Source organism: Miscanthus floridulus, chromosome 10, assembly GCF_019320115.1.
Source record: "Miscanthus floridulus cultivar M001 chromosome 10, ASM1932011v1, whole genome shotgun sequence".
Lineage (NCBI taxonomy): Eukaryota > Viridiplantae > Streptophyta > Magnoliopsida > Poales > Poaceae > Miscanthus > Miscanthus floridulus.
In genome coordinates, this window is record NC_089589.1 from 26,200,752 (window position 1) to 26,223,973 (window position 23,222).

At 45.9% G+C, this 23,222-nt stretch overlaps 2 protein-coding genes across 3 annotated transcripts; both read left to right on the forward strand.

Moving 5' to 3' along the window:
• The first annotated feature begins 4,024 nt into the window (after window positions 1-4,024).
• On the forward strand, window positions 4,025-8,545 carry LOC136489542 (uncharacterized). Of its 2 annotated transcripts, XM_066486142.1 has the most exons (4): window positions 4,025-4,130; window positions 4,222-4,454; window positions 4,940-7,202; window positions 7,837-8,545. In XM_066486142.1, the coding sequence occupies exons 2-4, from the start codon at window positions 4,225-4,227 to the stop codon at window positions 8,254-8,256; spliced, it is 2,913 nt and encodes a 970-aa protein (XP_066342239.1). In that variant the 5' UTR covers window positions 4,025-4,130; window positions 4,222-4,224; the 3' UTR covers window positions 8,257-8,545. The 2 variants fall into 2 exon arrangements, with proteins under 2 accessions (XP_066342239.1, XP_066342240.1); XM_066486143.1 differs by having other exon boundaries at window positions 4,049-4,454.
• A 6,184-nt stretch (window positions 8,546-14,729) lies between these two features.
• LOC136488270 (uncharacterized) lies at window positions 14,730-23,210 on the forward strand. The gene is made up of 3 exons (XM_066485265.1): window positions 14,730-14,986; window positions 15,074-15,407; window positions 23,145-23,210. The coding sequence occupies exons 1-3, from the start codon at window positions 14,730-14,732 to the stop codon at window positions 23,208-23,210; spliced, it is 657 nt and encodes a 218-aa protein (XP_066341362.1).
• Window positions 23,211-23,222: the final 12 nt, after the last annotated feature.

The following is a 23,222-nucleotide window of genomic DNA, read 5'->3' on the forward strand; positions in this document are numbered from 1 at the left end:
CTCATGTTTAGTCCTCCTAATTAGCATTCGAACGTCCGATGTGACAGGGACCTAACTTTAGTCTCTGGAACAAACACCTCCTTAGATAGCCTTTCTGGTAAGCGTATTTTGCACCGTCACAAAAGCTATGCCCATTGCCGAACAGGGCCATACACACAGGCCAAGCCTAGGAGTATCAACATGAACTATACATGGTATGTACGTATGATCAGCAGCGACTAATAACACAAGAAACGATTTTAGAAGGGAAGGGAGGATATTGTTCTCCACTTATCCATTTCGATGATTTAAGACAACCACAAACACAAATTTTGTTGAGATGTAGACTGCTAGCACACATTTGTTCGAGTATAGTTCTCTGAACCAGAGTACGTTTGCTAGAGGCATGCATCCAACGAAGCTTGCAGCTTGCTTAATTTCGACAGTTCTACCATGTGTTTCATGAGGCAGACAACACAAGAAGATTACTTTTTTGGTGAAGAAATAGTATTTTTCTCTCGCAATGCATTGCCCGATAGCCGATAGATAGGGCCCCGGATCATCATCACCCGATCCCCGCGCAAAGGAAAGCAGCAAGAAATCGATAAGACCTGGCTACTCGAACTGCTTTCACATCCCCGCCCGCCGCACGCGTACGTACCACACCCCACGCGACGAGACCACACACGTGAGCAATCGTCGACGCTTGATTCTGCCTTTCAATCGGTCGGTCCAAACCCTAGTTTCTTCGATCGTCGTCGACCAATCTCCGTCGTCCAAACTGTACGTACGTACCAACCATGCACCCGGAGGGAAGCCGAGCCGAGGAAGCCCCCGACAATGGCGGACCACGCCACCGCACGCGCACACGCACAGGCGCGTTCGCGCCGCGTCGTGCTGCATGCACCTCGGAACCTCCGGTCGACCGGTCCTCTTCCTCTCCTCCACGCCGCGGGCCCCGCCGGCGACTACTAGCTAGGCAGGCGAAGCGAATGGCGAGGAGGGACAAGCTCCACGCGGACGGTTCCCCTCCGCGGGCCCCATTCCTTGCGGGCGGGCCGGGGGCTGGGGGAGGCGCCAACGTGGGAAAGTGGCCGGCGGGGCCCAGCGGTGGCCCACCCCAGGCAGCGACGTGGCGCCGAGCTGCCGAGCGCCCGTGGTGGAGGCCCGCGACGGCTCCGTCAGGGTGGTTGGCACGTGGGGCAAGCCCACCACCAAAAGCGACCCGGGCAGGTGGCGGCTGCTATGACGGGTGGGGCCGCCACCGCGCGGGGCCCGGACGCCAGCGAGCGCGGGGGCAGGTGCGGGATCGGGGCGACGTGTCGGCGTTCCCACCCCATGCGTGCGGCCGTGGACGGAGGGCGTGCACGCCGGGGTTTTTAACCAGATTTTTTGCTTCTTTTTTTTCCCGTCCGATTCGCTCGTTCACGTGTAATTGCGTTCGCATGTCTCTTAATTGCTAGTGGTTTGCTACAGCAGGAGCACACCATTAAATCCTGCCACTGTATCTTGTTTGCGTAAACACATTTTCCTCCTCTACTTGGCAGCCACTGCTAACCATTAACCTTTTTTTTTCTATACATATTACTCGTGTTATATTCTTATACTCCATCCCTTTCAAATTATAAGACATTTCGGGTTTTTATAATTTTAATACTATATATCTAGACATAAATGTATATCTAGATGCATAGCAAGATTTATGTATTTAGAAATGTCAAACGTCTTATAATAATTTGGAATATAGAGAGTATTTTGTATATGCATATTTACAAGTGAGTATGTAGTAAATACAAATCTCCTCACGATATTGTACTATTCCAATCCTTTCGAAACATACGGCATACTAGAATCCAAAGAACTCATAAGTTTTTACCACCGATTAGTCATATAGCATACATATCTTTCAAAATATACGAATTTCTTTTGTAGCAAATAATAGCATATTTAAGCGCAATTGATGGTCAAAGTATACTTCTAAAGACTTCCCCAAATTCTAATACGATATATAAAAATAATTGGATGGAGTCTTGAACTACGAGAATTGTTGTGCAATACAAGTACATAATAATTTATATTTGTATACATTTATTAATGCTAGCAAATATATTGGTTTATATCAGTATTGTTGCTATGTCAGTGATGGCCACCCCATGTCTGTCTCATTTGATCTATATGTTGATTGCCATTGCCTCATTGGTGGCAGTTAAAGGTTCGTTTGACATGCATGTGTATAAACTACGTGATGATATGTTCCAATCAGTGACCCTCACAAAAAAATATGTTCGTCCAATCAATGACGAAGTACGTGAAAATTATGTGAACCAGTAGCCACATACACAAGTGGCGTTTAAACATATTCAGAGTTGTCAAATAGAACTTGTAGAATACAGAAAAACAGTCCAGCTGGAAGTTCTGTTAGCAATGTTTAGCTTTCTTTCTTTAAGTTGCCGCTGACTTTACTCTGAGGATCGTCTACTTCCTCTCAATCTATGGCCTATGCACACAACATTAGACGACCAGGCTGCTCAGTATTAAATATAGACTAAGGGCCTGTTTGGCATGGCTCCACTCCTAAACTCCAGCAACTCCATAAAAAAATCCAGCCAAACACCTCAACTCCGAAACTCTATGGAGCTGCCGACTCCATGGAGCTGTAGTACAAATAGAGGTGGAGTTTTGGAGCACCTCTTTTGCAGCTCCAAAACCACTCAATATGAACCTCCTCATGGAGTTGGTGGGAAATTACCCACCACTGCCACTGATTACGTAGAAAAACGGTTCGATTCTATTTCTCCCGAGCCCCCGCGCAGTGATAACCTCCCTCCCGCGCCGTCGTCTTCCTCCCCCACCGCCATGGGTGGCCGCTGAGCTCCTCGCCTGCAAATCACAAGCGCCAAAACCGAATCACAAGCGCCAAACCGAATCAGCCACAAACCATGGCGGCCTCACGCGCGCTCCTCCCCAGCCCGCAGGCGAGCGCGAGCCCCGCTCGGGCGCGGGCCCGCCTGGCCGTGCCGTCCTCGCTCATCACGCTCGCGGCGCGCGGCGGGGCCAAGGCCAACAGCACGCGACTCCACGTCCGGTGTGCGGTCTTGTCGTCGCCTGCGCTCGTGGCGCCCTCGGAGTCGAAGCCGGCGCACCGGATCTCGTGGTCCGGTTCCGACGGCGCGCTGCGGCCCAAGTCGGCAGTGCTGGTGGCCAAGAAGCTGAGCGAGGCCGGCCTGGCCGTGCTGCGGGAGTTCGCGGATGTGGAGTGCGCCTACGGCATGTCCCCGGCCGAGCTCCTCGCGAAGGTGTCCCAGTTCGACGCGCTCATCGTGCGCAGCGGCACCAAGGTGACGCGGGAGGTGCTGGAGGCGGGGAGGGGCCAGCAGCGGGTGGTGGGCGGCGCGGGCGTCGGGATCGACAACGTTCTAGAGTTCTAGAGTGGGATAGGGAGGAGGTTGGGTGCCTCGTCGTCAACGCGCCCACGGCCAACTATCTAGGCGAAGAAGAAGATGGGATAGGGAGGATGACAAGTGGGGCCTGAATCGAAGGGCAATAATGACAATCCACACTGAAATTGGTCTTTTTTTGGAGCTGAGAGCACCTATCTAGCCAAACACCCCATTTTCGTTCTAGAGTTCTAGAGTGGAGCTGGCTCCACTTGGAGTTCTGGAGTGGAACAGCTCTCCCCGGAGTTGGAGCCATGCCAAATAGGGCCTAACTATAAAACTAATTGCATAAGCATTTACGAGACGAATCTATTAAGTCTGTCTAATTAGTCCATGATTAGCGAATGTGATGCTACAATAAACATATGCTAATTATGGATTAATTAGGCTTAATAAATCCGTCTTACGAATTAGTCACGGCTTATACAGTTAGTTTTATAATTACCTCATGTTTAGTCCTCTTAATTAATATTTAAATATTTGATGTGGCAGGGACTAGGTCCCTGTCCAAACACCCCCTTAATCTATGATTTCTGCTCACGCGATGTCTTAATCAAACGTGGTAAAAATATTATTTTGTATTAGTGTAGCATATTATATACCCATTCCCCGGTCACCCTGTCCGCTCTCTTGTATAACCACGAGTACCAAACACGGCAGGAGCAGCATGGATGATTGCATTTGCATCCGTCGGTTGGCCGTTCTGATCGATGTGTGAGTTTGTTGAAGTTCGCCGCCCGTCCAGTAATACTGCTTGTGTGTACTGATCGATCGAGTGCTGAGTGCTGACCTCCTTGATCGCCAGGCCATGGCGCAGAGTAGTGGCGTAGCGCCCGGGCAGGGCGAGGTAGCCACCCCGGAAAGGCGGCTGAATTGCTTCGTGCGCTCCGTCGCGCTGATTGAAAGGCTGGGCAACGCCCTCGGCACGCTGGCCTTCACCTGGGCAACCGTCGTCCTGCTGGGTGGCTACCCGACGGGGCTTCGTGGTAATGATGATTTTTGGATCGCCACCACCATGTTTTTCCTCGAAGCTTTCAGGTAAATACATGTAATTTTTGTATAGTACATAGATGGGTTAAAATTAGCCGAGATGAAATAGGAACACAGTGCCACGAATCCTTTTATGTCTACTGTTAGCTGTCTGCTGCGACAATGTTCTAGTACGAAGAACCCTACTAGAGTTAAATTTAAACCAAAAAAAGGAAATAAGCATGCATCATAGGAAATCAATACTACTATGTAGGGAAAAAATAGAAACTTCCTTTTCATGTGGATATAGCATATAGCATTGTTGTTTCCTTTACTGGTTGAGTAGCTTTTATCTTGGAGTCTGGTACCTCTGTTTGATAATGAGTATTGAAAACGTGAGCAGTGAAGTATTTCCTTGTTCAGTAGTAAGGTTATCTGCATCTAATAACTGTTTGATAGATCTAACTAGACACATGTGTGCCCTCGCGTTTAATTTCTAGATCATGCTATGTTTGCTGTTTTGTTTATAACATAACATCATGCACAACTTTCAGGATGTTCAGTCGCGACAACAGAACGGATTACCGGTTGTTCTTTGGCACTAGAGGTGCTTTTAGACTTCTTGGCTGGCGGAGTTCGTTGGTTCTTATAGTATTTTTTAAAGGTGTGGTGTTGTGCATCCCTTTGCTCCCATCAGAATTGTTCCTCCCACCAGAATTGTTCCTCCCACTTCTGGGGATACTAGTTGCCATTGGCCAATTTGTGTGTCCAGAAGCTCCAAAACTAGCACGCATCCCACTGTGGCTGCGGCGTGCGATATCATTATGGAGCCCCATGGTCGCAATCAGCTTACTGCTGGCCCCCTCTGTAGTACCACAACTACAAGCATATCATTATGGAAATTACATGATCAGATGTATAGTGTACGCGGTGCTGCTTGCGGTGGTGCTCCTAGTGACAGTTTGCAGGATGAGGTTCGCAGGTATCATCAGGCTAGTGAACATTATTCTAGGCAGGAAACAAGAGTTCTGGTGTCATGTTGTTCTAAACTTGTGCATGATTGGTGCAATTGTGATGAAAGCATTTTCTTTCAACAGTGATGATTGGGATTGGTACGTGGCACTTATGATCGCAGTGGAAGCATCAACCATAGTTTTAGCTTCATTATTTGGCAACTTTCAGATTCCTGCTGCGGTTCTCCGAGTGGTGCTTCCCCTTATACGTTTTAAATCCATGTCAAGTGACTACGACGCTACACCAAGCCCTGCACCATCACCGGCTTCGGCACCAGCACCAAGTGCTGATGTATGCAATCCTAGTATAATAAACCTCGCACCATCTTTATACATCTTCTATGGGATGGTACTAGGCCAAGGAGCATTGTATCTCATGGCATGCGTGGTTGAGATCTTCTCATTCATCCCTCGAAGATTTCTCATCCGCCATGGGGGATTCAAAGGTCAGTGGGGTGTGGAATCTGTTGATTTGTACTACTCATATGCCTTGGAGAAATGCATGGAAAGGAATGTACTTGCTCCAAAGATCAGCCTCTGCAACTTTGCCATCGATTATCTAAACTCAGACTCAACCAAGAGGCAGCTCCATGGGATCCGGACTGCACACACCATTCTACAGAGGGATCCAACAAGGACACGGCCCCTTGTGAAGCTCAAAGCATCAACCGAGACGATGACCAGACTACTGAGAATGTTGCACTGGACAGGACAAGAGAATCAAACTACTATTAGATTGTTTGCGGCGAAGGTGATTGATGAGCTTGCGAAAAGCCTCCTAGTCGTCAATAGCCCTGGGATAGTTCAGAATGTGTCTCTACTTTTGGATTGGGGTAACCAACATAAAAGAGTAAACCCACTTCTGGACGACACAGATGAGGAAGAAGAACAAAAGGATTTATTTGTAAATGTCACTGGTAACCGAACAGAAAGGGGAGATGCAGTTGGAGACAGTGGTTACCTGCTCGAAACACAAGAGAGCTCAACCCAGCAAATTGGTACTAGTAACAAAAAGAACTCCTGGATAACTAGACAGTGGCGACAGGTTTCTGAATTCTGGTCAATTCCCCAGGAAGGACCACTGACAGAGCAGGATCTTCTCCCAGTAATTGGTATGTCGATTATTGAAAGCTTAGCTACTTATGATCAAAGCAACTGTGCAGAGATCAGCAGCGCGGGCGATCTCATTCGGAAGATGACAAGATTCACAAGCTTTTGCAGAACAGACACCAACTATACTGACGCTGAAAAGAAGGTCCTAGTTCACTCATCATTGAAGCTATTCTACAGGCTCACAAGCATCGATGGGGAGATCGGCATAACACTGCGGCACAAGATATCAAAACATCCCTTTCTCCTGAGAAATCTCTCAGAGGTCCTGGGAGACATTACAAGTAACTATGAGACGAGGAAGGTGGCGTCAGGAATTATTAGAAACCTTGCTATCGATGCAAGCATGAGACTGGCAATTGGGCGTGTTCAAAAGATAATTACCAGATTGATGCATGCATTTCTCACTCTAGATGAGCCCTCCAGTAGTACGGGTGCAAGTGTTTCTCACTCCAGAGAAGCCCTAAGGAAGGTCGCAGGACAAGCATTAGCAATGTTGGCAATAGGCAATGTCGGCAACTGCCTGGCTATGCTAAGGCAAACAGGGTATTCATTCATCAAGGAACTCGCAACCATGGTCCATGTTGAAAGGTATAGATGTGTTGCAGCAAGTTTGTTGCGGAGTGTGTGCATGCACGCTCGACCTGAGCTCAACGAGACGGACTTGAGGCAACTATCTTACATCTCACGGATGGTGAGCACTACTAATCCAAGCTACTATGTGTGCAATGTGCAAACTATGCAAAGGCTGAAACATGTTTTCATTTTCTAAAGAAACTAATCCAACCTGCTACTCACTTCGTTCCAAATTATAGTTCACTTTAATTTTAGTATAAACCATTTTTTCTAACTTCAGTCAAGTTTATGGAAAAATGTATCAACATCCATGATATCAATTAAGTTTTATTGAACTCTTTAAGAAATATTGTAATAGTGCATTTATTTTAATTTGGGTTAATACATTATTCTAAACTGATGATCAAAGTAGAGAAATTTGACTTGTGACAACTAAAATGAATTTTGCTAGAAAGTCAACTATGGAGGGGAGAGCTTCCCCACATGGATAGTATTGATTTATCATCGATCAACGGCCTCGTTTTTAGGGAACGAGGCAAAAACCCTGTACAGCAACCCCAACACAAGAGCTAGATTATGGCATATCCACAGATACACCAAAAAGAGAAAAAAGAATACTTCATGTTGCAATAAGGCTCATCTCAGATATTATAATATTTCACCGCAGGGTTGTATATTCAACACTTGACTAATTACATATAGTGTAACTGCAATATATCATATTATGTTTCATGTTGCTATTTTCATGACAGGTGCTAGAAAGAATACTCTGTGCAGAGGGTCAAGAACTAGAAATATTCATCGGCCTTAGTTCACATATATATGAAGCCATCCCTGAGGAGTTCGCCCGAGATTTTGAGTATGGTCATATTAAGGAAAGATTTGTGAAGCGGCTTGTCGATGCGCTGAATGCGAACATGGAGCCCATTGCTAATTGCCATGGGATCAGGAGAGTGATACTTGAACAAGCCATAAGGTTGATGAAGCAGGACCCTAGTAATGTAAATTGTTTCCGCAATCTCCGCATGATAGAGGTACTATCGAGGGTGGAGGAGACCATCTCAGAGGCGGAGAACTACACAATCTTCATGGGTGATGTTGGGCTAATGGAGGCAGGTGAACCTTTATCCTCGCTTGTGGCGAGGGCTAAACAGCTACTGGACGTCCGTTGAACATGACAGCCATCAGAGATATATGCAGTTTAATTTGTGGGTACACAATGCACGTGTAAACTTAAGTTACAAAGGTCTCTAGAGCTGTTACTGTCAAGGTATTTCTCCGATATGTTATTGTGGTATGTGCATTCATGTTGCTGTTTAAGTGGTTGCTGCTAGTGACATCATTATTATATTATGTGTAAGAAACTACAAGCATTTCGTTGGCTTATGTGAAACCTGGTAATAAATAAGTCTGTATAAAGCTAGTGAGTACAAATTATGTATATGATCAATTATTATCCTATATATTACTCTATTGCTTTAATTTGTCCTACGGATCATCAGTTGATTTTTGGGCTTAAATCGGTGCTGAACATTTGTTATTAGCATGAAGTATGTACTGAAAAAAAATATTATCGGTGTGTTTCCATGAAAAACCTGTCAATATCATGTGCACAGTTAACTCACCAATTATCTGACACATTCTCCTTAATCTCAAGGTGTTACGGAGGACAAAACGTTAGAATCAGCTGCTTCATCCTTTATAATGATATATGCTAGGATTAAGAAATCTCGGGGATGTTTGGTTCCTAAGCCATTTTGCTTTGACCTGTTAGGTTGATCTCCACCAGTTGGCTCAACGGTCAATTGAGCCATTGATCCGCGTCTTGATCGGGGGCGCTTAGCCGGTTCTAAGTGGCTGATGGGCCCCCGTCGCGTAGCTCTATTAAAAGAAAGGTGGGGGCTAGGGCACACGACACACGAAGTTCACCGTAGCCGCTAGCGCCCCACTGTGATGTCCTAACCCTAGTCCGATCTAGAAGGGGGAGCTGTAAGCAACGGGAAGCGCCATCGCTTTTGCCGCCGCCACGAGCATCGCACCTGCACTGCTACTATGACTCCAGTGGCCACGTCGCGGTGGCGCCGTGGCCGGGGCTGCGCATGGTGAGGTACATCACCAAGTCTCCCATTAAGCTAAGTACTATCCACTGATCTACATCTAGAAGTTCTTTCAGTCCTATCAATGGTATCAGAGCCTAGGTTCTAGTGTGTAGATCGAGTGTGGGGTAGAAAATTTGTCAAGAAATCGAAGAGATAGAGAAGCAGAGGGTTCGATCCGGTTTGGATTGAAACCCTAACCCAAATTGGGGAAGAAACATAGATGCAGAGGGTTCAACCGAACCCTAACCCGTCGGGGAAGAAGAACAGTGACTCAACCCGAGCCCTAACCCACCGGGGAAGATGAACAGTAACCCCGAACCCTAACCCTAGATCGGACCAGCTCCGAGAAGAAGAGAAAGAAGAATCAAGTAGAAAGAATAAGGGGAAAAAGTTTTAGGGAGGTGGCTTACCTCGCCGGCCTCCACTCACCGGAGCACTCTGGGAAAGACTCCGCTCCGGTGCACCGCGACGCGTGCTAGGGTGCCGCCGCTAGGCCGCTCGACGGCGGCGTGCTCACCCACTGGGGCGCGCGCGCCGGCGATGGCACCACCACCCCTCTGCCAGCTCCGGTGGCCGCTGCCGCTCTAGCTCTCGGTCGCTGCCACTGATAGAGAGAAAGGGAGAGAGAGAGAGAGAGAGCAAATGACCTAGGGTTCGAGGGAGCGATCGCCGGTGCCGAGTTTTGATCCGGCGAGATCAACATGTTGCCGTCGATCTCCATCCAACAGTTGCGAGCGACCGAACCGAGATTGAGCCCAGGCGGGCGCGAGCACCGGGCCGCTTTGCCAGCCTAGGCCCAGGTTGCGGCCTGGGAGGGCGCAGCGGGCGCGCGCGCAACAGTAGGCCGGGCCGCTTTCTCGGTCGGGCCAAAGAAACAGTAATGTTTTGAGTCGGTTTTTTCTTTTTCTTTTCCAGTAAATTGTTATTTCCTGGAAAATGATTAATGGCTCAAAGAAAATTAGCAAAGTGAATTTTCCTGTGGGTAAAATTCATTAATTATGTTTATGGTTTTCGCTGTAAAGTTTAATGCGCATGATCTTCTAATTAAATTCGAACCAACAAGATAATTTAATTTGAAGAGTAGTTATATTCATTCAGTAAATTATGATTATGTTTATCCTCTAATTAAATTGGAACCAACGGAAAAATTTAAATTAGAGGAGTAGTCCGATTTGTTTATGTTAAATTATGGTATTGTTATTTTCTGATCAACGTTGATGATAACAATATTATAATGAGTTTAATGTTTGGGTCACCCGCGGTGTTACATGGTACAGTTTTTGCTAAAACCATGTCATGAGCATCATGTTTATGTATTATTGCATGTGGTAAAATGAGAAATTAAATTTTATTGCACTAATTCTTAATTTGAGCTCTAATTTATTCCTTATCTAAATACTCTCCAGCATAGCTCAACTCACTATTATCATCCTGATCCAACTCCAGCTCTTATTATTCTTCTCCTCCTTAATTTCCCATGCACGCACTCGGCACTCGCAAGCCCGCAAAGCATGCTTCAGTACATTCTTTGGCAAGACGCAGTGCTTTTTACTTTGTCGTGTCAAGCAAGTCAAGTTGGCAGCACATGACCGACCGGCAGCAGTATCACACACGCTACACATTAATCTCAATCACAAGCTCTGCCCGCTGCGCACGCCGCTTGCTCGCTGCTCATTTGCTTTGCAAACGCGAAGAAAGCACTGTTCACCGTAGAAAATAATATTCCCCGTAGAAAACACTGTTCGCTGCAAAACACTGTTTATCCGAGCAGCACGTTGTGCCCAAGCAGCGCTTTATTACCTTTAAGCAAGCTAGTTAGCCACTAACCTTAAGACGCGTCGCTGTCGCGCCTTCACTTCTCCTGCCGCTTGCATGCGTTGCTGCTGGCCGCTGCTTTGCGCCTTAAGTGAGGGCGTTGCTGAGCTGTACTCCGCGCTAGGTGACCGTCTAGGCGTGTGCGCGCCGCACCTGGTGACCACGCTAGCGCAGAGAGGCGCGTCCGCTGTGGGGCAAACGATCGCCGTTCTGAATTTGGGTACAGAAGTAAACTTGACCGATGACCCCGTTTGAGACTTGATGAGTGGTTGGCGAGAAACTTCATTTGTCCAGCCGGAGCTAGCACGGCAAGGCAAAGCTTCAGTAGCTAGTACATACCCAGCCCAGGTCCACGATCTACTGCACATCACATTCGTCTATCAACATTGAAGTCTCAAGTACAACGACACTGCTACACGCTTCTCCAGTTCATTCACAGTAGCCATGCCTAACCTTCTCGTCCTCCTTATCCTTCTCTTGCTTAATTCCATCCCCGCGTCTCCTGTCTTTAAAAGGACATGCCGAGCCCGCCGAGCCGTCTCACTCTGCCGCTCACCACCTTACTCTTAAAATCAAGTTTCTCTGTCTTGCTCGAGAAGGTTGCGCTCCATCGATCTCCCTCCCGAGCTGCAATAATCAGCTGAGGTAGCTAGTCTGCAAATGATCTTCTCCTTCTCCGTTATTTCCTTGACCTATGGTCTCCTCCTCCATTAATTCCTTGACCTGCATGAATGGACCAGCACCCCACCACCAAGCACGTTTAGCCCAAAGCACACTCCAGTCCTGATGTACTCGTTAATTCCAAAGACCACTCAAAGTCCATCATTTGAATTAATTCACTCATGACCAAAGACCCACTCCAAGTCCATCACGTGAAATCCAATTCACGTGACCAGCTAGCCAAATGCCACTAATCATTTTCCTTAATCACCCTTTACGGGATTAATTAGCGACCACCTGGCAAAATTAATATCTCCCTCGTACGAACTCCGATTCCATTGATTCTTTTTCCCAAATTCATCTAAAATCATGCTCTACCCATCCATATCATTTTCTTCATCTCTAGAGCTCATTTGAATTTATTTATTTATTGTGAAATAAATTTTGTTAGATTCCTAAATTCATGATCTATCTACTAGTGTAATTAGGTCGTATGGTTCTGCGATGTTTTAGGGTTACTTATTAATTCTAGGTTGCTTGTTATTATTATGGTTATTTAGAGAATGAATTTTTGTGATGTATTGGTAGAAGTGCTAGCCCTAAAATTCTTTTACAGTAGGTTTATTGTATTTTTATGTGCTGACTGTAATTTTTGTGGCCTTAGAATATGTTGAAAAATATGGTAGCTAGTGCACCTTGTTTTATCATATATATAGTAAATTGATATTAACAATAAGGATGCCTTTAGTTGCTAAGATAATACATGAAATGTTTCATACCTATTTAGTGGGAATAATAGGTAACTTTGCGTATTAGTCATTAGAGTTAGCTTAGTAGCTTGGTAGATGTATTCTTATTTTAAGAGTTGCTGTTGCCGTATTACTAAGCGTTGCATCATCATTTCATGCATGTAGATAACGAGTTGGTAGAGTTCGTGACTGCGGACGAGCAGGAGTATGAGGAGGTGATCGAGGAGTACGAGGAGGAGGTTCTCATGCAGGAGGACATTTCGGAGACGCCCATCACTGACTTTGCTGACACCGTGCCTGCCCAAGGCAAGCCCCGATGCATGACCCTTGCTTTGAATAATAACTAGATATATATCTATAATGTGCATTTACGTTATAGGCATTTTATAGAAACTACATGCATAAATATATCTACCTATGAGTCCTACTAGTACAGGTCGAGTAGCTGCTATGCTCAGGATATCGGTAGCATGAGTAACCTGCCGTTACTCGTAAATAGGTGATAAATATGATCACTCATGATAAAATGGTGGAAAGGAAAATGGTGATCGGGAAGGGATATGGTTGGGTTCTGGTGGGTGTAAAGGGTTGTGTCCTACGGCCAGTAGGGCATAGCTCGGTTCCACTTTTTCCCTATCTGTGTAAATTAAGGACCGGTCGTTGCATATGGCTCTAGGCAAGTCATAGATCTATTGTCCCGAGCACATACTTGGGTATGGGCGTAAGGAATACTTGTTGCTCTCTTGTCGTGGATTCAGCACTTTCTGGACCGACTGATTGGAGGCGGAGATGGTGGAGGTCCTTGCACCGCACTGAGTCCAGGACTCAGGATTGGGGGCTTGGAGTCCAAGTTTGGATGGGGACCTAGACACCTAGGACAGGAGAGTGATGGGTTGGTCCTGCTTGTGCCTGGGGTACAAGTAGGGCGTGTGTCTTCGGGACACCCAGCTAGGCACATTGATTCGCGAATCACTGGGAAATCCGGTACGGCTTGTCTGTGGTTTAGCACCGTAGTAAGAACTGAAAGTTGAAAGGAGAAGAAATGGAACTGATTGCTCAACCCTTGCTTGAAAGTAGAACATGTGCTTATATAGACTGGCTAGATGATAACTTAATACAACTGATAATAATAACATAAATAAGGACTCACTAATAGTATTGCTTTTTGCTAAAATAAACCAGCATACCATAAAGCTTCTCATATTCCTTGGAGTCGGGAAATTATTCCCACTAGTCGGATAAGTCTTGTGAGTACATTGTGTACGCAGGGTTTATTTACCCCTGTTGCAGGTGATGCATGAGAAGTACCTTTGTGTGGAGGATTCTTCTGGTGGGCTCAGACGGATCCTCGTTCTTATCGCTAGATGATTATTTTAAATTCCGTTGTTTATCATTTCGCACTCTGATATTTGGTATTGTAATAATGTACTTTTAAGAAACTCTGATGTATGAAATGGACAAGTATTGTAACTCATTCTCATTATTGGATCCTTGGAAAAAATGTGGATCTTTCGGGTTCTCCCTTGGGGTGTGCCCAACGGATACCGCCCGCTGTAGCTTGCTTTCGGGGTGCTCAGTGTCTGGTGGAAGACGAGCACCTCCGTAAGCGTGTTATTTCGGGCGGTTCTGCCACAGTTGGTACCAGAGCCAATATTGGTTACGAGTTTCATCACTTTTTTTCAAAACTTAAAAATTTGACCAACAAAAGCTTTGCGAAAAGTAGGATGCGATTACATTATGTAAATAAGTATAAGCCCTAGCAATATGGTCTATCTAGGATAGCAGCACTGGTTTTATCTAATCAGTTTTCTGCAGGTACACTAACTTACGTTGCATAAGAAATCGCTTAGTATATAGAAAAGTGAGGGTGCGATGTGCCAAAAATTTTATGAATGCCGCTATATTCCGGCTTGAGTGAACGTATAGGATGATACATGCATCATGATAATAGCATCTTGCTTAAACTAAAATCCCCCTACATGTATAATTGGATTAGTAAATTGATAGGATTAACTAAAAGAATACTTTAAAAAAATATGCTGTCATTTCTCTATCCCCTGCTTCTGATCGGGAAGGTTGTTCTTAATGGATGGTTCCTACCTCTTACAGATGAATCTAAGGTCCGGACATGGGAGCACTAGTGCTGGGGCGGCTCACGGTCTTGGCGAGGGCCAAGGCGAGAGTGGCTAGGCCAATGAGCATAATGGGGAGAGCCACCGCCAATGACCACTTCTGGCTCCTCCTCCGCCACCGCCACCTCCGATGACTCACGCTGAGATGATGGTGGAACTATTGGCTGCTCGCCGAGAGTTAGCCCGTGCAATGGAGATAATGGCACAAGTTGTCGCTGGCTTCGCCCGCGGAGGCCACGGGGGCAATGGTGGGAACGAGGGTGGCGCCCGTCGTCCTGAGGGACCCTCCTCTTACCAAGATTTCCTCAAGACCCACCCACCCACTTTCACACCATTAGCTGAGCCCCTAGATGTGGAGCACTGGCTTCGCATTCTGGAGCAGAAGTTTCTGTTGCTCAACATGGCCGATGAGCAGAAAGTGAGCTTCGCAGTGCAGCAGCTACTAGGGTGAGTGAGCGCATGGTGGGATACCTTCCATGCCATGCAGCAGCTAGATCATCTGGTGACCTAGCAGGAGTTTACTGAGGCTTTCAGGGAGTTCTATATTCCTGCTGGCATCCTCAACCGGAAGCTGACCGAGTTCCTAGAACTATGCCAGGGGAGTATGACAGTGATGGATTATGTTAATAAGTTCAATCACTTGTCCCAGTATGCTGGCATTCATGTGGACACTAACGAGATGAAGGACCGGTTCTTTCACGGCCTCTCTTATATCCTTCAGGAGAAGCTGTACACGGCGAACTATCAGATCTGCGGGGCACTGATGAACGCTGCCATCACCATGGAGGGCTTGCAGCGGGATTCCCAGGCAGAGTGGAAGAGGAAGCGGGTGGCTATAGGGTCTTCCAGCCACCCTCATACTCAGAAGGTACAGGTTGTCCGGTGGGGGCCCTATCAATCATCAGGCGGGCCTTCGTTTCGGTAGCCCTAGCAGACTTCTCAGACTTCTTCCACATAGTACCGTGTACCCACTCAGCAGGTGTAGCCCCAGCAGCCTCAGGGATAGCAGGTCCCACCTCGCCAGGGATTTGGAAATAAGCCTGGTGCTTGCTTCAAGTGCGGCAAAGATGGCCACTATGCCTGGGCGTGTCCCCAGAACTAGCCAGCTCAGTTTGCTCAACCATCAATGAACTCTAGGCTGGTCGAACGGACCATGATCAAGAGGAAGGTGCCCAGCCGGTCCGGACAGGTGCATTTCACAAATGCAGAGCAGATATTACAGTAGGAACCAGTGATGGCTGTTATGTTTACCATCGATTCCCATCCAGCTTATGTGTTGTTCAATTCTGATGCATCACATTCATTTATGAGCATGGGATTTGTAGACCGGCACAACTTACCACTCATGGCTATACCATATGCCTATAGAATCCGTACTGCGGGTTCGCAAATGTTCATCAATACCCGAATGGACATAGTAAGCTTGGTATTAGCCACCCACACTTACCGCCTATAGTTCATGATAATGCCTGGGCAAGGCATTAATGCTATTCTTGGAATGAACTGGTTGCGGGTGTATGGGGTAGTCTTGGATATGAAGTAGAGAAGTGTTGAGTTATGACTTCCTTCTTTTGAGGATAGGATGTCTCTTATTGTACCCTCAGATCCAGTCTTACCTGTTGCTGCCCATGCTGAAGCCTCTCCTGATCTTACCTCCATCCCCATGGTATGTGAGTTCCCGGATGTTTTCTCTAAAGATCTTCCTAGGTTGCCACCGGACAGAGAGGTAGAATTCTCCATTGAGCTAGAGCCGAGTACTGCTTGTATCTCCCGACGCCCGTACCGCATGGCTCCAAGGGAATTGGCTGAGATGAAGAAGTAGCTGGAAGCGTTAATGGAAAAAGGTTTCATCCGTCCTAGTGCTTCACCATGGGGTTGCCCAGCCATTTTCGTGAAGAAGAAGGATGGTACTCTACGAATGTGTGTGGATTACCGCCCTCTTAATGCGGTAACAGTTAAGAACAAGTATCCTTTGCCCCACATAGATACTTTATTCGATCAGCTAGCTAGTGCCAAGGTGTTCTCAAAGATTGACCTCCGATCAGGCTATCATCAGATAAAGATCAAACCACATGATATACCAAAGATAATTTTTCTACTAGGTATGCGTTGTATGAGTACCTAGTGATGTCCTTTGGTCTCACCAATGCTCCTGCCTTTTTCATGTATATGATGAATTCAGTCTTTATGCCGAAGCTGGACAAGTTTGTGGCAGTATTCATTGATGATATACTGATTTATTCCAAGAATGATGAAGAGCATGCCCAACACCTTCGGATAGTACTGTCTTGACTAAAGGAACACAAGCTTTATGCTAAATTTAGCAAGTGTGAATTTTGGTTAGATCGAGTGTAGTTTTTGGGGCATGTGTTGACACCTGACGACGTTTCAGTAGATCCCAGCAAGGTGCAAGATGTGTTGGATTGGAAGTCTCCCAGATCTGTGCACCAGATTCGTTAGTTCCTTGGTCTCACGGGGTACTATCGGCGTTTCATTCTAGATTTCTCTAAGATAGCCCAGCCAATGACCAAGCTGCTCCAAAAAGAAGCTAAGTTTGATTGGAGCCCATCCTGTGAAGAAGCCTTCCAAGCTCTGAAGATATTTCTGACCACTGCCCCTGTGTTGGCCCAATCGGATATTGACCGACCCTTTGATGTATATTGTGATGCCTTGAAGACGAGGCTGGGGTGTGTGCTTATGCAAGATGGGCGTGTGATAGCTTATGCTTCGCGCCAACAGAAAAAGCACGAGGTAAATTACCCCGCCCATGACTTAGAGCTAGCCACTGTGGTCCATGCTCTGAAGATTTGGAGGCACTATCTGTTGGGCAACAAAGTGCATATCTTTATAGATCACAAGAGCCTCAAGTATATTTTCACTCAGTCTAAGCTGAATATGAGGCAAAGGAGATGGTTAGAATTGATAAAGGATTACAACTTCGAAGTCCATTATCACCCAGGAAAGGCTAATGTAGTGGCTGATGCTTTGAGCCAAAAGTCACATCAGGTTGAGGAAACAACTTTGTCTCTCAACCATACAGAAGTGCTGGCTCACATTGGCTTGACCTCAGAGTTGCTTGAGCAGATTATTCTAGAGCAAAGGCAAGACCTCGAAGAAATTCCCCACATCAGAAAATTGATGGCCAAAGGGCGTGGCCCTCACTTTAGTGTTGATGATCATGGAGTAGTGAGATACAAGGATAGACTGGTGGTTCCATCCAATGAGGAGCTGAAAAGAAAGATTTTGAATGAAGCCCATCTTTCAAAACTGTCTATCCATCCTGGCAGCAACAAGATATACCATGATCTGCGCCACTTGTACTGGTGGTCCAGCATGAAGCAGGACATCACCCGGCACGTCGCGGAGTGCGAAACTTGTGGTAGAGTTAAGGCAGATCATATGCGTACTCCGAGATATTTGCAGCCCTTGCCTATCCCTATTTGGAAATGGAGGATATTTCCATGGATTTCATTGTGGGTTTACCTCGCACATCCACGAGCTTTGATTCTATTTGGGTCATTATGGACCGTCTCACCAAGTCTGCTCATTTTATCCCGGTGGACACTAGATATACAACCAAGAAGTATGATGAGATATATTTCGATCGGATTGTGACCCTACTATCGTCTCTGATAGAGGGTCAGTCTTTGTCTCTCATTTCTGGGAGCAACTGCAGCATTGTCTGGGTACTCATCTTCTTAGAAGCTCAGCATATCACCCACAAACTGATGGTCAAACTGAAAGGGTGAACCAGGTGCTCGAGGATATATTGAGGGCTTGTGCCATTTCTTTTCCTGAGAAGTGGGATAAGCGCTTGAAGTTAGCTGAATTTTCATATAATAACAGCTACCAAGAGAGCATCCACATGGCACCATTTGAAGCTCTATACGGGCAGAAGTGTAGAACGCCACTGAACTGGGTTGAAGTGGGAGACTGTGGGTACTTTGGGCCTAATTTCATAAAAGTGGCTCGAGAGAAAGTAAGCATTATTCGAAGCCACTTGAAGGCAGCTCAGAGCCGACAAAAGGCTTATATAGATAAGCGAAGAAGGCCTTTGGAGTTTGCAGCTGGGGATTATGTGTATCTCAAAGTATCTCCTATGAGAGGGGTACATCGATTTGGTGTCCATGGCAAGCTAGGCCCTCGGTATGTGGGTCCGTACAAGGTTCTAGAGCAGTGTGGTCTAGTTGCTTATCATCTCCAGCTGCCTGATATTTTATCTGCAGTACATAATGTGTTTCACGTCTCACAATTGAAGAAATGTCTGCGGGTTCCTAAAGAAGCCGTAGAAATTGAAGGGCTTCCACTCCAGCCTGATTTGTCTTATGTTGAGCATCCTGTCAAAATCCTGGACGAGAAAGAAAGAGTGACAAGGAATAGTGTGGTAAAGTTCTACAAAGTGCAATGGCAAAATCATTCAGAGCATGAGGCCACATGGGAACAAGAGAGTTACCTATTAAAGCATTACCCACAGCTCCTTTCTGGGTCTGATAGTTAGTTGATGCGTCGAAATGTATTTCCTACCTTCTTCTCACACTAGGCATATGAAATCTCGGGTCGAGATTTTGTTTTAGGAGGGTAGATTTGTAACACTCTCGGTGTTACATGGTACAATTTTTGCTAAAACCATGTCATGAGCATCATGTTTATGTATTATTGCATGTGGTAAAATGAGAAATTAAATTTTATTGTACTAATTCTTAATTTGAGCTCTAATTTATTCCTTGTCCAAATACTCTCTAGCACAGCTCAACTCACTATTGTCATCCTAATCCAACTCCATCTCTTATTATTCTTCTCCTCCATAATTTCTCATGCACACACTCGGTACTCGCAAGCCCGCAAAGCATGCACTACTGCAGAAACGCTTTTTAGGGGTGGCTCGTAACCCTTTGTAGGGGTGGTTTGGCCAGCCGCCCCTACCCAACCGTCTCTACAAATCATACATTTGTAGGGGCGGTTCCTAGGCCGCCCTACAAATCGATTTGTAGGGGTGGCTCGTGTTACCAGCCGCCCCTACAAATCGATTTATAGGGGCGGCTATAGTACCAGCCGCCTCTATAATACATGTTTGTAGGGGCGGTTCAATCTAGAATCGCCCCTACAGTACGTTTTCCCACAAAAACAAATCAAATTTATAACTCAAATTCGACCATCCAGCGTTCGCATTGCTGAACACCCCGCGGCTAGCGTTTCGAACCGCGTTCACGTTGCCGAACGCCCCGCGACCACCGTTCCAAACCGCGTTCGCGTTGCCAAACGCCCGCGACCAGCGTTCCGAATCCCTTAGACTTCAAGCACAAGAGTATTATGTAAACTACAATTACAAGTCCAATTCACAAGAATATATACAATCCATCATTAAATATACAAATTCCATAAACATTGTTATCAACGTCCTAGAGCTAGCCTTTCTGTCTCACGAAGGTGTTGGGACTGAGGATTTCTACCTAAGTCAGACTCTCGGTCATGGTAGGCGCCTTTGACGTGTACAATCTGGTCTAATATGAAGTTGCAAAGGTCGCCGACGAGCTCTAAGAGTTGGTCATCCTTGTATGGGTCTCTTTTCATTCCTTTCTCTTCTTTCCACTACAAGAGAACAAGTTTCGGTTTAGTATTTCATACCATGTACGAAGTTTTTATACTATGGGTGAAGAGGTTCAAACTTACCCTTAAGGGGTGTCTTCTGTAGGCACCGGTGTTACTCATCATAGAACATATATAGTATCCACAATGTACACTCCTAGGCTTCTGCTTGGGGCACTGTGTGTTTTGCATATGAAAATGTTAAGTAATGCTTTTGATAGCCATGTAATAGAGTACTGAAGAAGTAAGTTACACTTACCGCACATAGTGTTTTTATAGCCAGCTTTTCCTTCCTTGCTGGATCATGCCTTCCTCGATGATTAGTGACATAGAACCTAAATGCCCTGTTTGAATTATTTTAGCAAATACAACTTGTTAGTATCCAAAAGTGAACGTTACAAGTATGTATACAAACATATAAGCTAATGAGGATTGTCGATATGTATACGTCTTGAGAATCGATATGAAGTCTTTGTATGTCACCGGGTCCCTATCTATTGAATCAAAGACCCATGCCATGCTCCTCCCGACATCGACGGCTATACAAATCTAGTGGTTGCTGCATGGATTTAATCAAAGAACTAGATAAGCTCTTTTGCATCGAATAAAATATATCGAACAAAGCTTTAAGTATAGAGTTGAACTTACTCGAAGTTGTATGGTAGCCATATAGTAGAGTGTTGTTGGAGAGTTTTGAAAGCCAGGCAATGTATGCCGCAACCTTAAGGGACTCTTCCCTTAGTTTCACCATACGGATGTGCACTTTCTCCCAAAGAGTCTTTACAGCAGCTAGCTCTTTGGCATCCAGTTTCTACTGTTTAGAGTAATTAAAATTTGTTTGGGCTATAGCTTGAGGGCCTATATACCCAGCTTTCACACTTGGCATTTGTTTGACAATATGCACTTGCATTCTACAAATCATGGCGTGGGTTAGTTACAACAAAATTCAAAGATTACATTCATATCATATCGGGAGGACATGGACTTATAGACATCACGTGCGAATTAGATTCATCTCCATTGCTCCTAGGTGAAAGCATGTCTGCATGTCATTGAAGTCAAAGACAATTTTCCCAGCTAGGCTTCCAAATGTGCCGGTGGGGAAGCATGCTTGTATGAGGTCTATGCTCGTTGGGAGAACATGCAAGTACCAATCATGGAACCTTCTCATTCCAAGTGGTAGGCGCTGGATGTCCCGATTTGGTAGGAAGAGCTTGCCTCTTTCATATGTTTTCGGGCAATCCTTTGACCATTTGATGGCATCAACATTTGAATACTGCTTTGCAATTTGGTGGAGTTTGCTAGTGACGGCCTCCTTAGAACCCCGTGATGGGACTTTTTTTAACTTGGTTCTCAGGCTTGAACTGGTCATGGGAATACCACTTGGACACCGACGAAACATCTTTCATCGGAACATAAACTGGCCTTATGGTGATTGGATGCTTCTTTCGAAGTTCCCATTCAGGCACGTCCTCATCTTCTTGTGCATCACCTTCTTCAGGAGGCACTCGGTGTTCATGTATCGACTGTGCTTGTTGAGAAGACTGTGGCATCTCATCATGCACTTGCTCGGTACGAGCTAGAGAAGGTTGTGGCGTCTCATCAGGCACATGCTTGCTAGGAGGCGGGGAAGAATGTGGCATCTCAGGAATGTGGTGGTCATGAGATGGTGAAAATATCTCCTCGACCTCAACAACTCGCTCCAAATTTGGGAGAGGGGGAGGCGGCGAAGAAGCAGTCAATATAATGTCCCATTTGTGCCAAAGGATGAACTGCCCCATAACGTCTCTGAGTAACACCAGCCCCTCAGGAGTTGCGTAGTCTATCCTCCACTGCATGAACTCGGGCTTCACGGTATGCACCTCGACCCTAAGGCACGATCCATCTGTTGTCAAGCTCATGTAGTTCACAAACTGGATATGAATCCTTGCCTTGAATTGTAACATCACAGAAAGGTCTAGGGTAACGGCTCTTGTAGAAATCATGACCCTTTGTGCATGGATAATCGCGATTAAGCAGTCCGCAAGGGCCATGCATCATATGTTTGGTAACCATCTTGTACAAGACTAGGTACTTCTTGTTCAGGAGCTCAGCTGAGATGAGGCGATCATACTGCTCTGGACACGTGATCTTGTACTTCCTATCCATGATTAGCAAAAAAATGTGCATGCAGCAAACCCCTCTTCTGGAACTCCACAACATAAGCATGTGCTCGCACCTTTCCAAGGATATCCTTTTTTAGTAGTCTATCCTTCAGCTCTTGTAGTTTTGCTCTAAAGACCCGAACAACAAGATCTGGATGATCTTGTGGTGTCCGGCCAGGGTAGAGTTCACGCTTGATCTCATCCCAGTTTGGGTTACATGTCATAGTCAGGAAGATGTCCGTTTTACCAAACCTCCGTGCCAGAGCCATGGTGTCCATGTACCGACGCCTCATGTCACGTGGGCCTCCAATAAATGATGAAGGCATCACTATCCGTTTTCCAACAGCTTGTGCTCTACCTTCACCGGCATGTAGGCTATCAACCAATCCTTGGTAGAGGTCGGCCCTAATATCATCTTGATGGTTACATATATAATATAATCGAGAACTCTCGATCTTGATGTACGTGTCGACTGCAAACTGCTAGAATAGATGCTTGCCGTAAAGTATGGGGTTAAATATTCTAGGATGCATCTAAAACTTGTAACAGTAGTAGTCACGCACAAACACGCATAGTCTACCAGGGGAGTCTACAAAAAATAGCCATGAATTAGAGTTGTTTGTAGAATAACCACTGAGGTACATAGATGCAAAGTATTTAAATAATAAGAATAACAAACCTATTTCTTCTTCTGACCCACTATGAGCCTTCTGTAGGGCACGATACTCGATGACTTCTTCCATACTAACTCCTTTCTTTGGAATATCCATGTGCCACCCAAGCTCACCCTTAGGGAAGAATAGAGGGTATGAAAGAGCATCGTAACATCCATGATATGAGCGGATGCTGTGTCTGCTTCTATCTTTCCCATGTAGGACAACACTATTCTAGAACTGACCAAGGAGTCTGCTTCCCTCGATCCTAACAGCAGCCACCTCTGAAGTTGATGATAC